We start from the raw sequence: 25,082 nt of genomic DNA on the forward strand, positions 1-25,082 counted from the left end.
CTTTCAAACTCTTCACTAGACAGAATGAAAAAAGTAAAATCATTGTGTACAGAGAGAATAGCTGTGTAATGGCTTCATCATTGAAGAGCCCTGTAATTTGAAGACATGCATATTTCTGCATCAGTAAGGATACCACCTTCTGGTTTTATATCTTTGTGGCCATTATAGCAACAACCTATATACTCTCTTATTAGGCTTTCTAAGGCTGCAACCTAGTTACAGCAACTAAGTTTTAAATTTAATTTTTAATTTTTTAATCTTCATGATGTTATGTGTATTAGAGTTTTTTATCTTGTATATTTTGTTCTGGTTAATTAATACAGTTTTAATTAAATTTAAAAAAAGAAAGAGCAAGTCCCATTGAACACTGGCATTTAATTTTGGGTATTTATGCTTAGGTTTGCACTGTAAAGCTTGTTAAAGCTTGCTGATATAGTGTCATGATTTCTAAAAATGATGTAAAACAAAATCTAATTGCTTTGTTACCTGTACAGAAGATATCAGCATTCTTAAACTTTTGCTATTGTATGTTTTTTTAATCATTAAGATGGTTCCGAAAGATGCTGGTACTTCTCAACCAATGGGCTGCATGGCTTGGGGCAAGCAGAGATTATTATATTATTACTCTGCTTGCCAGAGGAAAAGGATCTTCCTAAAGAGATCTTCAGATTACTTATCAGCATATATAAGGATGCTATGAAAGGTATGAAACTTCACTGTAACTTTTAAAATTGTATGTCTAAAATTGTATGAAATAGTATTACATTGTCTCAGGTCATGTAAAGATCTTTAGATTATATACATGCATACTTAGAAGCCTGAACTCTTTATTCCATATATCTGTCTGTTCATTTTCTAGGTCCCATGAGCAGATTATTTACTCGTTTTTAATAGTTGTAGAAGTGTATAGTTGATATTGTTCCTATTTCTTAAAAGCAACAGCTGCCTTGTAATTTTTGTAGATAGAGAATATTGACTTAGGAGAGAACTGTGTCGTCCAGTTGAGTTTTTTCTAGTGAGGTAGAATCTTCCATACCAAGCATGCCTGAAACTTAGACATATCCAAGATTGTGTTTCAATACAGGTAGAAATAGGAGAATGGTTAAGAGTCATAGTTCTCTAACTTCTATGCTGAGGAAATTCTTTCTCGTATTGACTTGCTTGTCATGGAGAATGGCAGCGGATTCAGAGCCAGTGGGATTCGCAGTGCACACATGGGGCCTGTGTGTTGTGTGTTTTTCAAAATGTACGTGCTACCTTTCAGTCTCTTAGGCAGGCAGAGTGATCTATAATAATGCCAAAAACAGAGTTATAATAATTAACATACTCAGCACAGTATACAATGTAAAATTCCTAAGGGTATAAAATAAAACCACAACAATCTTTGGATCCAGCCCTGTACATTGGATACAGTCCATAGTATTTATCTATGTTGCACAAAATAAGTTTTGGAAAATCTTAAAAATATTATTACTAAACACAGTTGATTAGGTTACTTAAAAAGGCCAGGTTATTTGGGCTTAGATATTTAGATATTATAATGTATTATTGAAAATGGTGGTTCCTGTAATAGCAAGCAGAGATGGAAGAAAATATTATTTACTCCTTTTCTCTGCTCTTCTGAGAGGCTCACAGTAGCTAATAATAAAAAGGAAAATGATAAATAGCTTGTATAAACTTATACATTCACCCATATCAAAAATGTTACTGATCCATCAACAATTAAACAAAAAATTCCAAGTTCATCAGTGGAATGGAACAGAAGGGTCATTTCCTATTAGAAGCTAGATTTATCTCTCAGTATGTGTTATGATGACTTTTGACTAGATGTTTGTTTTTGACCAGGTAAATTCATAGGAAACATGGAAAATATTACCTTTACTGAAGGCTTTCTTGAAAGCAAGGAGCATGGTGGATTTCTGTTTGTTACACCAACTTTTCAGAAGCTGGATGATCTTGCCTTGCCAAAAAATCCTTTCTTATGTGGCATTCTTATTCACAAGCAGGAAGTACCATGGGCAAAAGTTTTTCCAATTCGCTTGATGCTGAGATTGGGAGCAGAATACAGTGGTGAGTTTTAAGTGAAACAATACTTAATCTCTGTTATTCCACATACTCTTATCTTCTGAAAATGAATTGTGTTTATCTGAGGAGTGATTTCCTATATAGTTAGAAGTTTATGGTATGCATTCTGTTTCTTTCTTTTTCTTTTGGCTAGCATATCCTACTCCTTTAACAAGTATCCGACACAGAAAGCCTCTGTTTGGAGAAATAGGACACACAGTCATGAACTTGCTTGTTGTGAGTAAATTATTTTACTTGTATTTCATTGTTTCACTGTTCTTGAAATTAAGTTGCTGTGTAATTTTGACAAGACCACGAAATGTTGCTCACTAATGCTAAATAATAAAAATCAAATAAAAATTTGTTCAATGTCAGTGGATTTGAGATTAGTGCATTTCCAGTGCAATCCTAAGGAGAGTTACTCCAGTCTAAGCCCATTGACTTCAATGAACTTAGACTGGAGTAACTCTCCTTAAGATTGCACTGTTCATATTGTGGATGAGGAATGTATTCTGCTTTCACTTGGTAAGTGGGTTCTGAAAAGGTAGTGTAAGTTCAGAAGTGGGTACCATGATCTTCAGGAAATAACAATTCCATCAAAAATACTTTAAATATCTAGTTATAACTTTAATATATTTAAATACAGTTCTAAATCATGTCAATCAAGTGAGATGTACAAAGATGATACAAAATAAAGCTGTCTTGACTGGACAGGTGTTCTTCTGGTGTGTTGTCATAAACAATGTTAAATACATTCAGTTATACTTGCTATCTTATGGGGCATCAGAAGCAAAATTTATAACTAAAGATTTATAGAGACGTTGTTCTTTCAATTCGTATATGATCATGCTGCTGAACTGACTGGATTTCTTAATGATTAAAGAAGATAAAAATGTGGATAACATCACAGTTTTTTCCTTAATCTTGGCACAGTATTCTTAGGACGAATTGTCACCTTATTCCTTTGTGAGTGCTGTTGTTGATCAGTACTGATCTTGGCTACAGCATCCTGGATGCTCTGAGGAGAGGGTTTGCATCGTCACTTTGACACATTTTTTCTCTTGTTAACTTCCTTACTAAGGCTTCAAGCCATTTTGGGCTTCTTCTGAATTCTACTTTTTTCCTCCATGCTCACAATTTCTTTTCCCTTTGCAATAGGGCAGTGTGCACTGTGTAGATCTTGTCCAAGTGATACCATGCAGTTTCCAGCATGAGAACTTGGTCAGATTTTATGATATTAGTTTTCCAGTGTGAATATTTTGTGCCAATACTTTTTCCTCCATCTCTTACCAAAGCTCTTTTCTTGGCTGCTGTATTCACCCTACAATTCACATGCTCTCAGTCTTTTCTACCATCTGGGATTCCAGGCATACACTTAAATAATTCCAACACCATTTTAAGTTGAGAATTGGCAGCTGGGTATTCTAACATGAGTTACAGGCCAATGTAATTATGCCCTGTGAAAAATGCTCAGATTATAAATTGCATATGAGAAATGTGTGTGTAAGAAGGCAGGATTCATTTACATTTGGTGATAATGTATTTACAGTTCTATAAGCTTTTCTAAAATATTAACCTTTTATTATACAGTGATATAATTGCATTAGTGAGAATAATACTTTTATAAATTAATGCCAGTTTGGTGTAGTGGTTAACAGTATGGGACTCTAATCTGGAGAACTGGGTTTGATTCCCCACTCCTCCTCTTGAAGCCAGCTGGGTGACTTTGGGTGAGTCACAGCTTCTAGGAGCTCTCTCAGCCCCACCCCCCCTTAGGGTGTTTGTTGTGGGGATAATAATAACATTTACTATTTTATTTGACTTATATCTCACCCTCCCCACGAATGGGCTCAGGGTGGCTCACATCATCATTAAAACACAATAAATTAATAGTCAACTTTAAAAACAGATTTAAAAACTTATATTAAAATACTCTAGCGCCATTATACATAGGCTACTTTGGATACTAATAAAAGCCCTGCATAGGTCATAGCTGTGGGTAAAATGCATAGCCGAGGGCAGTCATAGAAGAGGTAGCAATCTTAGATAGGATAAAGGGGGGACACCCACTGGTCCTCAACCAAAGTCCTGGTGGAACATCTCCGTTTTACAGGCTCTGCGGAACAAACATACTTTGTAAACTGCTCTGAGTGAACATTAAGTTGTCCTGAAAGGTGGTATATAAATCGAATGATGTTGTTATTGTACTAAGGAAATCAAGGTGTCCAAGACATTAAATATTTTTTCCAAATTCTCATCTTAAAAATGCACTCCATAGAATAATCTGAAGATTTAAAATATATCTACTCTTGCTGTTTCATTAGAAGGCAGACAATTCCTTTTTGAACTTGATTTGCTCTAAAAGGTTAACTCAAGTGCTGTGGACACAGTGCATTTTATGAATCTGTTTAGCTAACAGCATAGCCTTGTTCCAATACAAGGTGCCTTCCTGTGGCAAGACATGTCTCTTCCCATGCCCATAAGCTGCTTTCATAAGACAAAGATCCATCTGCTAGTGCAATATAATCCTAGGTTCAAGCCCTAAGTATTTTGTCCACAAAACAAAAGTACAGCTTTTCTAGTCAGCAGATAATAGTTCTTTTCTTAAGGTTGTTGTAAATAGCTTGCTGGCAGAATTTGAGTATTTCTTTGTATAAAATGAACAGTATCTGTTCAGCTCAACATTAAGCATCTAGATTAACCAACTTCATGTTTCATTGCAGGATCTTAGGAATTATCAATATACCTTACATACAATAGATAACTTATTTATTCATATGGAAATGGGTAGAAGCTGCATTAAAATACCTTTGAACAGATACAATGAGGTAAGTGTAATTTCTAATTAGGGCTCATATAGATGTTAGGCTTAATCATGATTAAAATGCCCTGTTTTATCATTGTGCCTGCATCAAAGTTAACCGTGTTTAATACAGAGTAGTTGCAGACATAATCTGGGGGCTGAACATTCATGTCTTGGATTAGAATAATGATTAAAATTAGTACAGACATCAACAAATCGTGCAAGAATGAATGCTAGTGGGGAGGGAGTAGCTTATCTCACGCCCTATCTATTTAAGCTTGGTTAATGGTTATGCTTTAAAGCAGCTTTCAGCTGTTCAGAATATCAGTAGGTAGTATTTTAATGTCTTTGCATTGAACTTCCTGTGATGCTGATTCACTGCTTTTGCACTAACTGGTGGACTGGGTAAGGGAGACAGTAAATCCCTCCCTGAGAGACAGGGGGTGGTCACTCCTTTCTGGAAGTCGACAGTGGTGTGCCCCTTCCTAAAGAAACCTACTCTGGACCCAGGAGAGTTGAATAACTATCACCCCGCCTCATGTATATCATTCTTGAGCAAGATGATTGAACAAGAAGTGGCTGGGCAACTGCAGGGATTCCTTAATGACCTACATTGTACCGAATAGAAATGGCAGTATGGATCTTTTTTGAAAAGGATGTGAGGTATTAAGAAATTGACATAGACATACGACGTTTGGAGGGGTTAAGTGCAGATAAATTAGGCTGCTACTAATAAATTATTTTAAGACTTGATTAATGAAATAAAGGAATGCTTTAATACAGATTTTTAGTGGCATTTCTATAATTGCAGGTGATGAAAGTTATGAATACTTCTAATGAACATGTCATTAGCATTGGAGCAAGTTTTAGTTCTGATGCAGATTCTCACTTAGTTTGCATGCAGAACAGTGATGGAGTCTATCAAACTCAAGCAAACAGTGCAACTGGACAACCTAGAAAAGGTAAGTGTCTCACAGTGTACTGTGTTCATTTGCTTATTTTTTATTTATTAAAATATTTATATCCTGACGTTTCTTGTGATTCAAGGCAGTTTCTAAATCATAATTGAAAGAATGGCAATTTAAAAATCAACAAAATAAAACCACAAATGACTCCCCCCCCCGCCCCACTTTCCTAGCACTGAAGTAATCAAGTTCCTTATTTTATAACAGAAAATGTACAGATAATCAGTAAGCAGGAATTTCCTACACAGTGTTTTAAATGTGCATACAATTATGAATTACATACATACATACATACATACATACATACATACATACATACATACATACATATATGTGGTTCATGTGTGTGTGTGGTTCATATATATGTGTATATATGTATGTATGTATGTATATATGAACCACAGGTTTTGGGAACACTGCATATAGCACAGAATGTTATACTTTAAATGTAGTATGGGTGACTGAAATATTTGGTATCTTCTTAGTTACAGGGGCAAGCTTTGTTGTGTTCAATGGAGCCCTAAAAACATCTTCTGGATTCCTTGCTAAATCCAGTATTGTTGAAGGTACGAATTGTCATTATTCTTAAGCTAAAGTAATAGTTCAAATTCTGACAATTATTGATATACGAACCTTGGGGAGGGGGTGGAATAAGCTTTTACTTAGTTATTTATTTATTACTGTACTTGTAGTCAACCTGTCTAAGATTCAATGATCAGAACTCAGAAGCCATTTGTCAGTAATCAATATATGTGCATAGACGTCAAAAATAGAAAGTGTTCAAGTGCTGTAAACCTACTAAGAATGATAGTGTATACTTCATCATAACCTAAACCACACTAGTATGAATAAAGTATAAAAGTAAATAGGTAATAAATAGATAGACATCAAATAAAATAATCATTCACTCTTATCTTGCAAATGCCATGAGTCTATAAATCCACAAGGTGTCTGTTGCCAACCAAGGTAAGTCTTATTCCTGAAATGTTCCCCACCAGATTAATGGTCCATTATTCTTATCATTGCAGGAATTTGCACGAAGGAGAATGCAAGAAGTTTGTTGAAAAGTCTTTAGGGCAGCCCCACCTGACGAGCTGGCAAGCTACAAAAAGCTCATTTCAAGCATCTTCTTCAACCATTTTTGAAGACCTGCCACTGGTTGTGCCCTTGAAGAAGAGGCTCGAAATGAGCTTTTTGTAGCTAGCCAGCTCATCAGGTGGGGCTGCCCTAAAGACTTTTCAACAAACTTCTTGCATTCTCCTTCGTGCAAATTCCTGCAATGATAAGAATAATGAACCATTAATCCAGTGGGGAACATTCCAGGAGTGAGACTTACCTTGATTGGCAACAGACACCTTGTGGATTTATGGATTTGTGGCATTTGCAAGATAATACTGAATGATTATTATATTTGATGTCTATTTATTTATTATATTTATTACATATTTATACTGTATTCATACTAGTGTCGTTCGGGTTATACACTATCATAGTTTACAGCACTTGAACACTTTACAGCACTTGAACACTATATTTTTAACTTCTATGCACATATAGAGGATTACTGACAAATGGCTTGTGATCATTGAATTTATTACACTTCTTCCTCGGTGGGGTTTTTCCTCTGTTTGTAGCTGAGCTTGTTACTGAGGTTGCCTCTTTTTTGTTATCTGTCTAAGCAGATTACAAAACTAGGAAAACAGTCCAATAAAGAAAACAGTGTAAAATATATATAAAGTATGCAGCATCTGGATTACAAAAAATTAAAAAACATGCAGCACAAACAATATATACAATAAACTACAACCCTAATTCCTTTTATGAAAGTATCCACCTGTACAATTCCATTTACGTAGCCTGTGGAACAATATAAGTAATACATAGAAAAAAGTTAATTCAAAGTATTTTTCTTTTGTTTACCCCCATCACTTTTATTGAAACAATTTATATAATTTTTAATATAAACCTTAGTTTCTTACAGATTTAGCTCTTTTTGAATAATGTTTTATCCTTACCATATTTGTGAAATTGGAGTTATGATAGTAAGAATACTAAATATCATTGAAATTAATCCAAATTATACAGACGGGTTTTGCTTGGTAACGTATACAAAACATATCTTTATGTGCTGGAATTGTTGTATTTAGCAATTATTTAGTATTTTATGTTCAGTAAAATAGTTTTATCTCTACAGATGGACTAATGGTACAAATCACTCCAGAGACAATGGAGGGGTTACGTCAAGCTTTAAGGGAAAAAAGGGACTTTAAAATTACATGTGGCAAAGTAGATTCAGGTGATCTGAGAGAATATGTGGACATTTGTTGGGTGCAAAAAGAAGAAAAAACAAACATGAGGTATGATGGCTATTTGAGTTTAAACACGTTCAGAGAGACTTTTTTGGGCTAAAATGTCTAATTAGTAACTGAGTAAAATTGAATTGACATACTACTTTGTATTTCTATGATAATTTTTACCAACTTCTGTTTTCTTAGTTTAGTGTTGAGTTTGAAATTATATAAATTTAAAGGGACCAAAATTTAACTTTCCATTGTACACAAGTTTAGACACCTTATTTTGCTTTTTATGAACACTATAAATGCTGAGTTAATCTACTGAATAACATCGAAGGTGACGATCTTCAGCCAAGTGAGGATTTTTGCTCTGGAGGAAGAAGTTTTACTCCAGAGGAAAAAAATTAACTCCTCCTGACTAAGACTCCTTGCTTAGTGAAGGGAATCATAGTATTCTACCCATATCGATTAGCAAAACTGCCACACAGGAAAGCTAGACTCTTAAAACAGTAGTAATGTAACCAACCCACTTAATGTATACCTAATTAGAATATGTAGAATAGGGAAAGCTGCTATTGTGGGCTCAGATTTAGTAGCTTAGTGCACTATAGGGATGTGTGTGCATGCATTTTATTTGTGCCTCAGTGTTAGAAAATGTGTCCCATTATGGGAGCTAGATTGGTGTAGTGGTTAAGAGCAACAGGACTATAATCTGGAGAACTGGGTTTGATTCCCCACTCCTCCACTTGAAGCCAGCAGAATGACCTTGGGTCAGTCACAACTCTTCCAGAGCTCTCTCAGCCCTACCTACCTCGCAGGGTGATAGTTGTTGTGGGAATAATAGTAATACTTTGTAAACCGCTCTGAGTGGGTGTTAAGTTGTCCTGAAGGACAGTATATAAATTAAATGTTATTATGTTGTTATGGTCCTTACTCATCCCATAAGACCTGGGTTGTCATGACAGTTTATCATCGGGTCTAAAGGTGCTGCTGCTGACAGTCTCTCTGCCTGAACTTGTGGTGTTGTTGGATTTTGTATTAACGACCCTGAGGTTTTTGGTGCTTAGGTACATCAGCATGCCAAGGTTGCTTTGGCTGGTGCCACTTAGGACTTTGTTACTTCCGTGATGGTCATGGTGTTGTCCCAGAATATCCTAAATATCTTAAAGGCAGGTGTTTTCAAGATGACCCCCTCCCAAAGAGTCCTTGGACACTAGCAATGTAAACAATTATTAACTAGTAGTAAATTTCTCTTTTTGGGGCAAAGTGTAGTACCTGTGCAGCTCCACATTAGATTAATTATCTAAATTGTTTTAGCCTAGCTTCAGACTTGGTTTTGACCAGCTTTGGTTCCCCAAAAGAGGGGCAGGGTGAGTGAGACTTAGTTGATACTTCTGGACGTCTTTGTGACTTTCAGAACTGTCAGTTGTATCCTTCTATTCGTCTTCGGTCTTCAGTGCACTCCCACTGCTGGAAAGATTCACAAGCTCTCAAATGCAAGAGGGCGCTCCCAGCTGGCGACACGCATGCATGTGTTGCCAGGTGGAGCAACCCCTTTTCCCCTCAGTTCCTTTCTTGCCACTGCTGAGAGAGGTTCTTTTCTCTCTCCTTCTCTTACTCTTGTTCTCTCTCCTTATCTCTTGGATCGTTGAATTGTTGGAAGAAGACATGTCTCAGAAAGCACTTTTCAAGAAGTACTCTCATTGTTACACCAAGATGCCACACTCAGACGAGCACAGCCTGTGTCTGCTTTGCCTGGGTGAGGGACACGATGTTGGAGCCTGCTAGCATTGCAAGTGCTTCACATTTAAGGCGAGAAATGACCATGCTGCATACTTAAAGGCTGCACTCTGGGAAATGTCCCTCATGGGTTCTGAAAGGCCGGCTGCAGCATCTTCCGACGAGCAGGAACCGAAGGCACGGTCTGATGAGACACTGTCCAGAAAGGGCACCCTGGATCCACAATGGAACCGACCGCCGGTTCTGAAGACTACTATGTCCAAAGGAATCTCATTACTGACCAAACACTTGAAGCTGAAGTTGGATTCAAGAAAACGCTGTTCCCCAGAACAGTTGGAGCATGCAGCATTGGAACCCTCGGCAAAGAAGGCGAAAATGAAGTCCAAGCTTCCGAAGTGCCCAGCTTCCACCCATTTGCACTGACAACATCACTCTTCTACATCTACCTTCTCCCTCATCATAGAGGAGGAGATCCTTGAGGCAGCACTGACTCCTTCACCACCTCGCACTCCACTACTGCGACGTGAGGAGGAAGACCTTAGCCCAACAGAACCATTCCAGCCCAGTTTCTCGCCAGATCCGGGCTCAGCACCACTTCATGTGCCTCCAGTTCCAACAACTAGTTCCTCAGAACCCACCCAATTGCAAGGATCTGCATGGAGCTCAACACTGCCGAACGCACTACCTGTTGCTCCACCATGGCCAGTCAGCGCACACTATATGCAAACTCTCAGCTGGCAGGACTTTCTATCCTAGTTGCAAGCAGCACCTATCTTGCCCCCCATTTCAGCCTTGTTGGTTCTGAGCCAGCCAGCCCCACCTACATCGGTTCCGATCCCGGCAGCTTCTCTTGCCTCATCACAAGGCCTCCGAGCCCAATCCTCAGTTCCATCTGACTCTGATGACGGTGAGGATTTAGGCTCACGATCCTATGCCGTCTTGGATATATACTTGGATCCATCACCTGAAGAAACAGTGGGGGACACTACTTCCCCCTCCCCTATGGAGGATTCTCGTTTGTTCTCAGAACATATGATCTGAATGGCTCGTGCCCTCAACCTGGACATTGCCTCAGAGACTCCAAAACCTAAAAGTAAAGTCCTCCAGGCTCTGTATAGCAACACCCCTCTGCGCACGGCCAGAGCACACCATGTGCCAAATGCTTACACACGAGACTCCATGTGTGTCAGTGATTTGTATTCCAGATGCAGGGTGGACTTTATGAATATCCCCTGATGAAGTTGGTCCAATGAAACAAGACATATTAGCTGGCCCTTGTTGGGATTGTGGAACTTGTTTCCTGTGACTCTGGTTCCACCTGCAGCAAAAAGAAAAAGAAAAAATAATTAATAGGAATATGTAAGATTGATGACCATCTTACAGGACACTTACCTGTAGAATATTTTTTGTTCCTTTTGGGATCCGTTTTTGCTGTTGCAGCTAGAGAGAAAGAGAGAAATAATCAACTGCAAACTCTCTGTTGGATGCCAATTTCATATTACAGTCTATTGACTTAGTTGGCCGTAATATTGTATTTATTGGATTGTGGATATTTTGTATGTCTTTTAGATATTTATTGTAAATGTATTTATACTGTATTTATATGTACTTAACATGTAGCACTTTGTATTTATTTAATTATAAAAAACAATTTTGAGAATTGTGTTATAGTATCCACTCCAAGCTGTGGGTTTCCACTATTTGTTTTTTTAAAAACAACAGATGTCAGCAGGGAATCACTCTGCAGACTATGGCCTCCTCTATTGTCCTCTATTCCTCCTATGGGAATCACTCTGCAGACTATGGCATCCTCTTTTGTCCTCAGGTGACACTCCTGGCTTTGCTCCACTGCGCTGCCCCAAAAGAAATGGAACAGAATTGAAGATTTCCCTTCAAAGGGACCTCTGTCTTCTTGGAACGTGCCAATGAATCGTTACAGCAGATGAAAAAGAACCAGCAAACTGCTCACTCTCTTGAGATGATCGCTCCTCAACCCTCTGCTGGTAGGGTTGGTTTTACAATACATAGAACCAGGAAGCTGGTTCACTGTGGTTGATCTAAAAGACGCTTACTTTGCCATACACCTAGAGCGCAGGAAATTCCTTAGATTCTCCTTCCAGGGGGAAGTGTTTCAGTACACAGTCCTCCCCTTCAGTTTCTCCTCAGCACCCCATGCTTTTACACAATGTATGGCAGTAGTCATAGCCTACCTCAGGTCTAAAGGGTGCTCCATCTACCCCTATTTAGATGACTGGCTCCTGGTAGCATGATTCAAAGCTCTCCTTCAGGAGCACAGTAACATGACCGTCCAGAATATCTCACGTTTGGGCCTTGTCCTCCCTTCTGAGCCAGAACATCCAATTTATAGGTGTTAGACTGCACTCATAGACAGGAAGAGCCTTCTTACCTTTAGTCACGGCAAGGTCACTACAGTCCCTAGTCTCCAGGTTCAGGAAGAACCAGTTCCAATCAGCATTACTAATACAAAAACTTCTAGGTCTCATGGCTTACACAACTGGTGTTACACCTTTTTCCAGCCTCTGCATGAGGCCCCTACAAAACTGGTTTATCAGACACTTTGACCCACTCAGGGACTCCCAGCAGAGGAAACTTTCCATAACTAGGTCTATCCTCAAATCCTTGTGTTGGTGAACATCTGATGATAACCTCCTCAGGGACACACAATTTGGACTATGCTTCCCATGAGACTATGGTCTCATTTTTCGACCTGGGTGAACCATAGGTCATTCTACATCGCCGTATAGAATTCTTCCCTAAGGAAGTTTCCAGATCTCACTTAACAACTAAAGGTTGTCCTACCAGTTCTGTTCCCAAATCCTACATCAGAATCAGAACACACACTACACAAGTTAGACGTGAAAAGGGCTTTATTATATTACATTGACAGAACCAAGTCCTTCAGAAAATCCAAGGTCCTATTTGTATGTTACTCGGGCCCACATAAGGGCCTCCAGGTAGCTAAGCAATCACTCTCCAGGTGGATTGCTGCAGCCATCAGACAATGCTACTCCTTGGCAAAAGTTGCTTGTCCAGTGACCGTCAGAGCATACTCCACTAGGGCGCAGTCCTCATCGACAGCTTTCCTAAGAGGCATGCCACTACAGGATATCTGTCAAACGGCTACCTGGTCATCTGCGGACACATTCATAAGACATTACTTAGTGGATGTAAATGCAAGAAGAGGTGCAGCAGTGGGAACAGCAGTACTCCACTTTCTCTTAGCCTGATCATCTCACACCCTCCTCCAATGGTGAGTAGCTTGCTATTCTTCCAGTGTGAGACTGCACTGGAGACCGAAGACGAAAACAGTGTTGCACTTACCTGTAACTGTTTTTTGTCTAGGTCTTCATGCAGGCACACATTCCCTCCCTCCTACCCCACTGTGAGAAATTCAGATTCTTGCGGAGGCATAGGGGGAACAGGGAAAAGGGGTTGCTCTGCCTGGCAACACCGCATTTTGGCGGGAACGCTCCATGCGTGTCACTGGCTGGGAGCGCCCCCTAGCATTTGAGAGCTTGTGAATCTTTCCGGCAGCTGGCCTGCGCCTGCACAGTTCCAGTGTATTCCTGCACAAAGACCTAGACGAACAACAGTTACAGGTAAGTGCAACACTGTTATTCGGTTGGCTGGGGTGGGTATTGAGGGCACTGCGCTCAGATGGCTCTGATCTGATTTGCTGTTACAAGAAGGTGGCTCTGGGGAAGGCTGTTCAGACCCCCAATGCACGTCCTTTAGTGTCCTGTAAGATTCTATTCTGTCTCCTGTGGATTTTAATAACTGGGAGAGTTGTCTAGAGATTTGAAATGTGGCATCATCAGTTTGATAATAATTAACAATATCTCTTTGCAGGTGAGTCAAGCGGGTTGGATATTCTGACCTTGGCTGTTTTCACACATCTTTAATAGCACAATACTCATGGAAGGCTGCCAGCTTCCTCGCACGATTTTTGATGGCACTTTCATGGCTGTCTGCCTCCAATTTGTAAATGGATGGCATCAAAAATCATGTGAGGAAGCCGGCAGCCTTCCATGAGTATTGTGCTATTTTAAAGATGTGTGAAAAACGGCTCTTGTATCTGGAGGTGGTACTAGTGGGTGAGGTTAAACAACTGCAACTTAATACATACAAGACTGAGGCTTTGTTGATCTATAACCTGGAAAGGCATTCCTCGTGAATTAACAACTCTGTAGCTTAAGGAATCTATAATTTGATTCATGCTTACAAACAAAGGGCAAATATCCTGTGTGCATGTAGTGCCTTTGTCCAACTTCAGTTAGGCCTCTTGATTTAGCTGCTGTTACCTATGACATGTAATTTTAAGTTAAATTGTAATTTTAACTGTATTTTTGCTAAGTGGCAAGCATAGAACAAAATAATATGAAGTCACTAACTAAAGCATCTCCTTGTCTTGGAAAGACAAGCTGTTGAGTCACAAAATTGTACGTTGAGAGTGTACTGTGTCTTGGAGATTTTCAGCAAAATTCAAAGAAAAGTAGAAGCAGTTGAGGAACTTGCAGGGGCTTGCTTTTTCAGAAGCAGCCCACTCTCCATGTTGCATGGTGAACTACTGTTTCTAAAGCAGGCCAAAAACATTTAGTGATATTGCATCAGCAGTCCAAAAATTCACTGGGCTGACACAATAAAAGGTTAAATGGTATTTTTGGATTCTGGACTTCAGACCTTCAGCCTACTTGATTTCAAAAAATAAAAATGACAAATCAAGGAACCCTATAAAACATAACTGCTTAATCTGTCATATGAACTCATGCTCCAAAACATTTTTTCAGTGTAGGTGAGGAGTTAATACGTTGGTGCCTGATTGTGCAATTAATGCAGTGTTAAACTTACTTCATAGAATTACAAGTCCAATAGATGGAAAGTCAATGGAAGGAGCTCAAAGTGAAAAAATAGTTCAAGAAGGAGATTTTGAAATGGATGGAAAACTAGTAAAGTGTACCGAAGTAAGTAAATGTTGCTATTTTGAAAGAAAACAAATATTCACTTAAGGAATGCTATTGAACATGTTACATCATCTGTTGTGCATGTGGTGTATATGCTCTGTGCCTTCATTCACCATCCCCACTCCCATCAGTGTGTCCTGTGATATTTCTTTTGTATAACCATAAATGTATGAAATGTAAACAGCAACTTCTTTATCTTTAGTCCAACTAAATTCCAGTTTTTCTGTGCAATCCTAAGGGAAGGTGTGGAAAGTGCACAGGGAGAGAACTAAGGCTTGCATGGGCATAAATGGCACTTACGTGGATGTAACCCCTTCTCCGCTGGCACCTGCCCGAGGTGCACTGCCATGGCTGGGCCGCCACTGGCAAGGACTCTTGGCAGCTGGACAGAGGCGGAAGTGCGGTGCAAGGTCCCGCGCCAGCACTGGAGGGGGCGGGGCAGGGGGTGGCCCATAAATTAGTCGGCTTCCTAAGCTGCCTCAGGCCCGGGAACGCCCCCTGCAGCAGTGGCAAGTTACGCCACAAAAAAGGAGGCGTAGCCCATAGGCGCCATTGAACAGGAAAACTTGGGCCCATGTCCCCACGCCCAGACCCACTGCCCGTGGCCCGAATGGGGCATAGGATGGCAACTACCATGGGGACCAATCTGCAGCACTTCCAAGGTGGGCGAGCCCCCTCCCCATGCCCAATCAGCTGTCTATGTACTTTACATAATCTCTGGCTGTGCCACTCATGAACTCAGTGAGCGGCAGCTGGAGGCTCTGCCCAGAAGCCTCCTGCTGCGGGGACTTTGTGCACGAGGCAGGAGAGTGGGTACTCATGGTGACGGGTCATGAGTACACTGGGGGACTTAGTGGAAAATTGGGAGCACTTTGCACTCCACGAATTCCATTCAGGTCCAGCCCAGGGAGCAGTTTCGCAAGGCAGACCCCGTCTTAACCTCGCCCCTGCAAGGGCAGGACTGGAGATAGATTTTGTAGCTATGACTGCTGCGTGAACTGTCTTAACTCCCTTCCCAGTCAAGGGACATTAGCAAGACACATGTCCAGAGAACCTCTTGACCTTTCCAGTTTAATAAAATGTGTTGAAATACAACTAACTGTCTGTCTGTTTGCTTGTTTCCATGACATTGACAGTACCCCCCCCCCAACTCTCCATTGGGGTATCTTTTCACACATCCCACACAAATGTTTCCTGGCTCAGGGCTGGGATGGATGGGATGGTCTGTGTGGCCAGAAGAGCAGGTTTCAAGTGGCACCCCAACCAGCTTCCCAGACCTCTTGCCCCCAGTGTAACTTTAGGCAGTGGAGTGGGAATTGAAGTGTGGCCCATGAATGTCTGGCAGGGCAGGATGGACCATTCTCCTTTTTGCTGTTTGTGGAGGCAGGGATGGACTTGGGAAATCTGGCGTGGGGAGGGGGTGGACGATGGCCCCTGGAGCACTTTCTCTGCTCCCATAGGCCATCAATCCACTCTGGGGGACGTCACCCCAGAACCGGAGCATGGCTCTCGAGGTCCATCCCGCATTCTCCTTGGATCTTTGTGATGCAGTGATGTGTTCAAATGGTACCACCATAAGTCTGTGGGTGCTTTTCACTCCCATCACCTCCAATGGGCTTTCTGGCCTCTTGCATAGTTTCCAGTGGGCATTCCTGTCACTCATTGAAGTACCCCCCCCCCCCACCTGTCTCTCCAAACCCTGGGGACTGGTCCCAAGTGCTGCAGGCTGCGAATGCAACCCTCGCTGGGTCCTGCTGCCTTTCGGGTCCCACTTTTCAGGGAGGGAGAACCTGTTTCCTGTGGTGACGGGTGGGGGTGGGGGGGAGGCACACAGAACTGCAGCCACCAGCCTGGCCCTCATCGGAAATGGGGGCTGGATGGGCAAGAGGGTGGGTGCCCTATCCGCACTCTCAGTGTTTCCTTTGCCTCCCCCTGGCAGGGATGCCTATTCTCTGACGGGGTGTGTGTGTTGGTGGGCAGTGGGGATCATGGCCTCCCCATTGGCTGCACTGCCACTTGCCCCTCACCTGCCTGTCAGAGGAACGGTGTGGCCATTAGTGGTGTGAGCGGGGTTGTCGGGAATGGCAGGTGGGTACTCTTGGCAGCAGCCACACCTCGCCTTGCCGAGCTCTTGCGCCTACATTTTGTTCTCCACCTTTGCTTCAGAAACCATAAACACTACTTGGCAATGAGACCTAAGCAGGAAAAACATTTATCCAGTGTTATTATTACTAATTGATAGTCAATATTCAGATGTTTTTTTTAACCTAGTAAATAATTATTGGCACATAGTCATAACACCATAGCACAGCCATAAGAGTTTGTGTGGGGGGGATTCAGATTAACAACACTGTAACGAAGGCCTGTATAATTTGCAGGTCAGCTGTACCTATTCATGACACCTTACTTACTCAAATTTGCTTTAAATATTCTGTAGGACCTTTACACAGATTTCATCTTACAATAGATTCTTTTATCCTTTATTTCAATTAAATACCCTTTTCTTGCTTTTTTAAAAGAACAGGTAATGGGATAGTCCGTAGATGGGCATCAGGTATAGGGTGCTCATTGAATGTATGGCTGAGATGTGTGTATCATAAGCTTACATCATAAATATACCTATATAAATAAAGTTGTTTGATCCAGAGTTCTGCTTTTATGTTCTAAGTTTTTTTACTTGGAGGCATTCAATGATGATTTTGCTTATCTGAAGGGCAGTAGTCGGTTAAAGAACACTGATACCTCTCTCGCTCACTGGGCATTGCTTAAGAGATTTTACAATACTGCAGTAATGGTTTAGGAGGCAAGCCTAACACTGCTGACTTTTCTTTAATTACATTTCAGGTATTCTATCTTGTAAAGACCGGTGAACTGAACAGCCATCCTCACCAGTTTGCTAAAGAAATTGCATTGGCTTGCTGTGCTGCTCTTTGCCATCATCTCAAAACACTGAAAAGTAATGGAATGAACAAGATAGGTCTTCGAGTCTCCATGGATACTGACATGGTAACTTCTAAAATGATATGGTTATACTTCAACACTGCTGGTTACAATATAAAGCTGTTTTGGGTTGCTAGTTGCCATTTAGAGGCCAAAGGACCAGCAGATTCAGAGATTCAAGAGGGATCAGCCACCTCCCAGGGGTTAGTTATGCATGTTTAGCTTGAGTAAAGCAAGAGAAGAGACAGCCAGACCATATACCATCAGCGCCTAACTACTATGCTTAAGTCTTGATTTTTTAAAAAATGTAAATTGGTTTTCACTTAGAGCAGCAGACTTGTCTTTGAGAGCAGACTTGTCTTTGAAGTCAAATTCAGTTCTCATATATAAAATGAATTGGCTACATAATCAGGAAAAGATTAAAAACATTACTCTCAGTTTTTTGCAAATTATATATTGTCTGTCCATTATTGTTCTTCAGCATACTAGAGACATCTATGCAACCTAACCATTTACATACTATAACAGTATCTGCCCTTTCCTGTTGTCAGTCGACACAAATGGCTGCATGAGCGATTGGGCGACGGCCTAGCATAGCCCACTAGCTAGAGACACAACAGCTGCTGGGACATAGTGATACTTCTGAACAAGATCTTGATTATTGAGGGGAAGATTCTGGCTCAAGCTGGCCATAAGTCAGAGTGCTAGGAATTTGGTTCTCATTGTAGCTGCTATCTGCTGTGTGGCTGGCTATCTGCCTCCAAAGGGTATTCTGGGGCACTCAGTAGAATAATTGGTAAAACGTCCCTTCTTCAGTGGAGGAAAGTATAGTGATGAAATGGGTTTCATCACCCATTCAGGCAGGGCTCCGCAGATGATCTTTGCAGTTCTTCCACTTCTGGCTAGGGGACAAGCCTCAGTGTATGCCCTGTCTTGCTCCACATCAGATGAACGTCCACAGCACTTAAAAAAACAAAACTGACCAGTCCTTGGCTCAGCAGTTGAAAAAAACTGATGTGATCTCAGTCAATCAGCTACTAAAACTGATGTGCCCTTTAAGTCCACAGCAGCAACAGAGGATTTTTCTAGTGCAGAAATAAACACACACCACTTCGATTTGACTCCCTCAAAGTGTAGAATTAAAGAATCAAAGCAGTATGGGGCCAGAATCGACGAATAAAGAAGATCTGATCCTCATGGGCTGAATATGCAGAAAGCCTAATGTACATGCAGAAGAGGCTGTGGTTAGACTAAGGCAAATTCTGTTAAAAATCAAGAATGTTAGCCTTCAGAACTGATACCAGCTTGGATGCAGTTCTCCAGAAGTATCTGTTGTAGCCAGCATCATGATTCAACTCAGCCTGTGGCTGAAATACTGGAAAGCAGATCACCTGTCCAAACCCCACCTTTCCTCTGTGCCCTTCCAAGGAAAGAAACTTTTGGGGGATGCAGCCCTGGATAAGGCCATATCCTCATCTTCCAAAATAGGAAAATAAGTCAAATTGACCTACACAGAGCTACTCCTGCTTTTTTTTATGGTTCCTACAGACTCCAGAAGCTCCAGATACTCTAAGCGTTCCTGGAACAAAGAGTTCCTCCCCCAAACCAGCAGAGTGTACTCAATTCAGCAGGGGATGAAAGAGACACCATCATAGTGAGTAGAGATTGGAGGTAGTCTACACAAGACAGGCGCGTGCACAATACCATCAGCCAGGGAGTACACAATAATCCCCCCAGCAGACAGATTCCTCGTTTCTCCCAGGTTGTGCGACCAAAACCACGCATTCATGGCATAAGGCATAGAGGCTTTCTCAAAGCTCAGGTGATAAAGCCTATTCCAGAGATGCAGAGATTTTCCAGAACATGTTCTATCTTGTGTGTCATGTCCAAGAGAAACGGAGAGCCATTCTTGACTTAAAACGACTCAAGTGGGTCAGTAAGAACACTTTCACATGATGATCCTGCGCTCCATAAGTACTGGCCTTCCAACCAGCGGACTTCCTGGTGTCAGTGGACCTCCAGGCATACCTACACATGCCCATTCATCCACTCTCTCGGAAGTTCCCTCACTTCAGTTATTGCAAGCGGCATTTCTAATTCTGGGTACTTCCATTTGGTCTTTTGTCTTCTCCAGCCTCACCAGGACAGCAACCTGCAGTGCAGCCCCAAGGAAATCCTCCTACAACTGATAAGCTATCCACCCAGGATGACAGCTTTTTAATATTCACTTTCAGGATACTTTACTTCACAGATGGAGAATAAAACATTGGACTTACTGTGAGAGTTTTCTCTCATCAGTGGAATGGAAGGTATCCCTTTCCTCCCTCAGGGAAGGAGGAATTCTGGGAGGGGAACTACAAAACGAATTTATCTCAAAGCTTCGCAAGCATGAACTGGGGCTCACTTCTTAGCTGAGAGGAGATGCAGTGAAAGGTTATTTGCATAGACCTGCCTGTTTAACACATTTCAGGATCTATTCCATTCCACTGAAGAGAAGAAACCATCACAGTAAGCCCAATGTTTTGTTCCTTTTGCTTTTAAAAAAACGTTAAAACTGAAAATGTAAGTTGCGTAATATGTTAAGAACAGAATACATATATGCAGTGTTCTGGTGCATGTAGTTCTTGATACAGTAAATATTTTTCATTTTAGGTGGAATACCAGGCAGGCTCTGGAGGCCAGCTTCTTCCTCAGCATTATCTAAACGATCTGGACAGTGCTTTGATTCCTGTGATTCATGGCGGAACATCAAATACAACAAATCTGCCACTGGAAATTGAATTACTATTTTTTATTACGGAATCTCTCTTAATATAATTGACATGTATACTATGCTATAGTGGACTGAATTGCTAGCACTGACCAATACCAAAGCAATTGCATTACACTATTACATATTCAGGTTTATCTTTTTAAAAGCCAATGATTTAGTAATACATCTTTAAAAGTATTTTGCTTTCTACAAAATAAGTATGTTCTTCCTTAACCTCAACTTGAAAGTTGAATTTAAAAACATGGTTTTGTAGTGTTCTGAAACTTTACACTTAATACAGACACTGAAGAGTAAAACTAGTATGTGTTCCAATATTGAAGGTATTCCTATACTATCTGAAATAAGTGGTTTTGTGATTGATGCAGATGTCCTGTTGATTAATCTAATTGAGCTATTTTTAACTATTGTATATTCCCCCTCCCCTTGGAATGAACATATTTAAGTGGAACAGAATAATTTCTAGTTCTTGCAGTTGAGATTTAAATATAGAATCTGTTAATTACTAAATAACAGGCATATTTAAAATGTCTGATCATTTGCACAACTCTCTTGCCTATATGAGAAAAACAGAGCATGTTTCTGCCAGGTGTGATAATTTTGTAAAACTTCATATTTGAAATTGTCCTGATTTTTAAAATGTCAGGACATTTGAAGTGTATAATGGTGCTTCAGAGTCTTAAATAGAGTCCATGTAATCACTCCTTGAGTAGCTAACTTTGTTATATATTTATAGTAGATTTGTTGAACATAAGGACACTCTTTGTATTAAATACCTAGTCTTTTTTTTCTTCTGTGCTCTGTTGTACAATTGTTTCTTGGATTTTCCAAGAATAAGGAACAAGCTAGATGACCCTTAAAGTAGTCATCCTGTAGCAGCGAATCAGGTATCAAGCCTGTCTGTCTTCTCTAATTTCGAGAGCTTGGTAGCCCTGTTAATTTATAGGGAGAGCAATGTATTAAGTGTGAATTTTCATGAACAGTTTGCTATAACATACTTGAGGTTCTTTATACTCTACTTATTTTTATACTGGGATATTTGCAGTAAATAAGCATTTATGTATGAGGAAAATAACTGAAATTAGTATCTGAGTAATCTAAGGTTTGATAAATTGCATAATTTGTTACAGATAGAAGCAAATTATGTGTGTGTGATTTCTTTCATTAAAATATTATAATATTGGAACTTGACTGTAATACATTCTAATATCTAGATTCCTTTCTGGTAATCACAGGGCATATTTATCTAAAATACATTACTAAATTAAAACTAAACTCGTATCTAGAAGACTTAACTGGACTTTGGTGTAGGTATTTGAGACTAAAGAGCCAATTTTGTTCAAAAATTATCACTGAGTCAAGACATTCTCTTATGTTAAGAACTATATTTCTGTGGACCAGCTGAAGATTATCATAACATTCTGCAAAAATGCAATATACAGGTGCTGGATACTGGTGAGTAGAGCAGGGAAGCTGCAGCAAAAAATGTTGAGAGTTAACCCATTATAAGCAACTATGACTTGTAAAATATAATATTGTGGAGAAGCAGTTTTAACACATTTAACATAATAGGTTTATGTGCTCTTGAAAACTGATATATAGCAGCACTACACTGTTTTAGTAAATTGATATAAAGATAATAAATGTTTAAATATTAAAATCTTTATAAATGAAGCAGACAAATGCTTAACAATGAGACAGCCTTTAAAAGGTTTTGGCAGATCACGTGAATTAAAAAAATATCTTTCACTTTAGTGTCTGATATCATTTCTATCATCACCCTAGCAGCTGTTTCATGATTTAAAAAACATAAGCATGAAAGATGTGTACGTCTCTCTTAAAGGTGAACACGCTTAGCACCATCACACATTTTGTGATGGTTGCATTCAGATGACATGAGAATGAGTCATTAAGTCCTTGGATTCTCACATTTCTTTGCACTTTCACTTCCTTTTCTCCCTCCCATCTCCATGTTAAGACTCAAGACTTGGAACTAACTGCTATTTTTCATGACATTTAAAGAATAAACTCGGGCTGTTGTATCAGCTTGAGGGCTTCCTGATTTGGTCCCAAATGCCTGAATGCAGCCAAGAGTAGGGAACAACCATGTATATTTAAGTTATTTGTGTGACCAAATTATGGGTGATTGTATTTAACAGTATTACAATCTGGTTACTTTACAACTTGATGACCAAGCTACAGTAAGCAATTTAATTTATGAAAGTACGGTACAGTTATAATCTTTAGATTACTGCACTGTGCTCTGTGTGGGGTTGCCCTTGAAGACTATCCAGAAACTACAGTTGGTACAAATGCTGCATAGGGACCATGTTGCCCCAGAGTCTGCACATGCACCTTCAGAGGAAAAGTTTTAAATCATTAATTTAGTTTGAACAAAAAATCCAATTTAATTAATTAATAAAAAAATAATTTTATCTTGTGTTTAATGCTGGTATAATTTGCATGGATTTAGCTTATAACAGAGCAAGTTTAGTATAGCCTAGGTTTTAATAAGACCAGTATAAATTTTCACAGTATTATTCAATGATGGTTAATATAGAGGCATATACCTTGTACCAAGGATGTACTTTAACATACGGATTTTGATCTCTAATTCTTTCTAAGCCTATTTACTGCCACAAAACTCCCTGCACTGTTTAATACTTTGCATGTCATATTGGCTTTTTTTACAAATAGACATTGTATGGAAACTTGAAAAATTCATCTCCCAACAGTCAGAAATGGTGCATTTCATTACAGCACGTCATTTTTTCTTCATGTGTAGACTAGGCCTTATTCTTTACATTGAAGCAAATGCCAGTTCCCTGCTACCACTTCCTTTACACATCTTCCTGGGCCCCTTTTTGATAACTACCCTTAATGTTTGGTGTTCGTCCTTGAATTCTGTCCCCAGTCAGTTCTCAATTTGTGCATCACGCTTTGTTTTGCTAGTGTGGTGGTATAACCCTCCCTAATTCTTAGCAGTGTCTCACACTGGCTTTGTATTCTTCAGTACTTATACTTAAGGCTCACTTCTCTTCCGATTATACAGTTGCTCATCTCCTGCTATTCCTCTACTAAATTACTTTTCCTTCTTCCAGGCTGGTCCTTAGGATTGCAACAGTCAGCTCTCTAAAACTCTTGTCAGAAGACTTTACCAGGCCCCACATCACTGGCTGTTGTGCAATAATTTGCAACTGGATTTTCCTGGATGAACAAGACAGTTCAATTGCAAACGATTGCAATAGTGCAACGATTGGCTGTATCCATGTATCAACCAATACTGTGCTTTGTCTGTCAGATGTGATTGTCTTGTGCTATTACATATAATATGTAATTATATGTGATTGTCCTTGCTATATTCTTTTTTGTGTAGTGTTTAAACAGAGATCACACAGGGTAGAAGGTTGTTTTCCTGAACAATAGACTATCTCCTGTTCACTCTGACAAACACTGTATGGTCTGAGGCAATTAAACTAGTGCAGCTTTGTTAATAGAAAGGCTCAGTCAGCCTGTCCTAATGTGAATGACCAATATGTGTTGCCTAAGAAGCTTACAAGCCGGAAAACACCAAAGAGTGACCCATCCAATTAAATGTTGTAATAATAACGTTCTGTTATATACTGCCCTTCTGGACAGCTTAATGCCCACTGAGAGTGACTTACAAAATGTGTTGTTATCCTCATGACAATCACCCTGTAAGGTAGGTAGGGCTGAGAGAGCTCAGAGAGAACTGGGATTCACCCAAGGTCACCCAGCTGTTTCAAGCAGAGGAATGGGGAATCAAACCTGGTTCTCCAGATTAGAGTTCTGCCCCTCTTAATCACTACAATACACGGGTGTAAATTGTAGTCAATTTTAAAAGCAGACAAAAAAAGTCACATTCTTGCAATCCCACCCTGCTCTCGAGCTCTCCCACTTAAGATGTGATAGTGGACATTGCTATCAAGTCATAGCTGACTTATGGCAACCCCTGCTGGAGTTTTCAAGGCAAAAGACTAACAGATGATTTGCTATTGCCTGCCTCTGCATGGTGACCCTCATCTTCCTTGGAGGTCTCCCATCCAATTACTAACCAAGACCCTACCCTGCTTAGCATCTGAGATCTGATGAGATCAGGCCTGCCTGGGCTATCCAGGTTAGAACCACCACCTAATGTATGTTAGAAGAAAAGAGCAAATCTGAACCAAAAATTCAACAAAGAAACCACCATGCACTCAGAAATCAATATCTGGGGGGTCTGACTCTGGACTGGTCATCAAGGCTCTAGCAAAGTTCCAGTGGGCCAATTGGCTGTGGGGGCTGCTGTCCCATGTGAAGCAACATTCACCCTCCTGTGCAGCTATAGGCAATACTCACCTCCGCTGGCTCTCTGGGTCAGAACCTGCCAAAGTGACACTTGTCCCTGCCAAGCTAGGCCTAACTGAGGCAACACTTGCTCCTTGTGCCCCTCTTGAACCAGCCCTGTGAGGTGAGACTCTTCTTCGGGACTATCTTTAGTTTCTGCAACATTTTTATATCCTC

General features: G+C 40.2%; 1 protein-coding gene across 1 annotated transcript in view; it reads left to right on the plus strand.

Moving 5' to 3' along the window:
• Positions 1–22,307, plus strand: part of ZFYVE16 (zinc finger FYVE-type containing 16) — a 42,177-nt gene extending 19,870 nt beyond the window's left edge. Inside the window, exons 9-18 of the mRNA XM_054987051.1 lie at positions 548–703; positions 1,846–2,070; positions 2,219–2,301; positions 4,788–4,892; positions 5,679–5,829; positions 6,318–6,398; positions 8,027–8,189; positions 14,743–14,848; positions 17,693–17,854; positions 20,441–22,307. Coding sequence (XP_054843026.1) covers positions 548–703; positions 1,846–2,070; positions 2,219–2,301; positions 4,788–4,892; positions 5,679–5,829; positions 6,318–6,398; positions 8,027–8,189; positions 14,743–14,848; positions 17,693–17,854; positions 20,441–20,605 — 1,397 coding nt within the window. The 3' untranslated portion in view covers positions 20,606–22,307. The remainder of the gene's footprint in view (positions 1–547; positions 704–1,845; positions 2,071–2,218; positions 2,302–4,787; positions 4,893–5,678; positions 5,830–6,317; positions 6,399–8,026; positions 8,190–14,742; positions 14,849–17,692; positions 17,855–20,440) is intronic.
• The last annotated feature ends 2,775 nt before the right edge of the window (positions 22,308–25,082 follow it).

This window comes from Eublepharis macularius, chromosome 8, assembly GCF_028583425.1.
Source record: "Eublepharis macularius isolate TG4126 chromosome 8, MPM_Emac_v1.0, whole genome shotgun sequence".
NCBI lineage: Eukaryota > Metazoa > Chordata > Lepidosauria > Squamata > Eublepharidae > Eublepharis > Eublepharis macularius.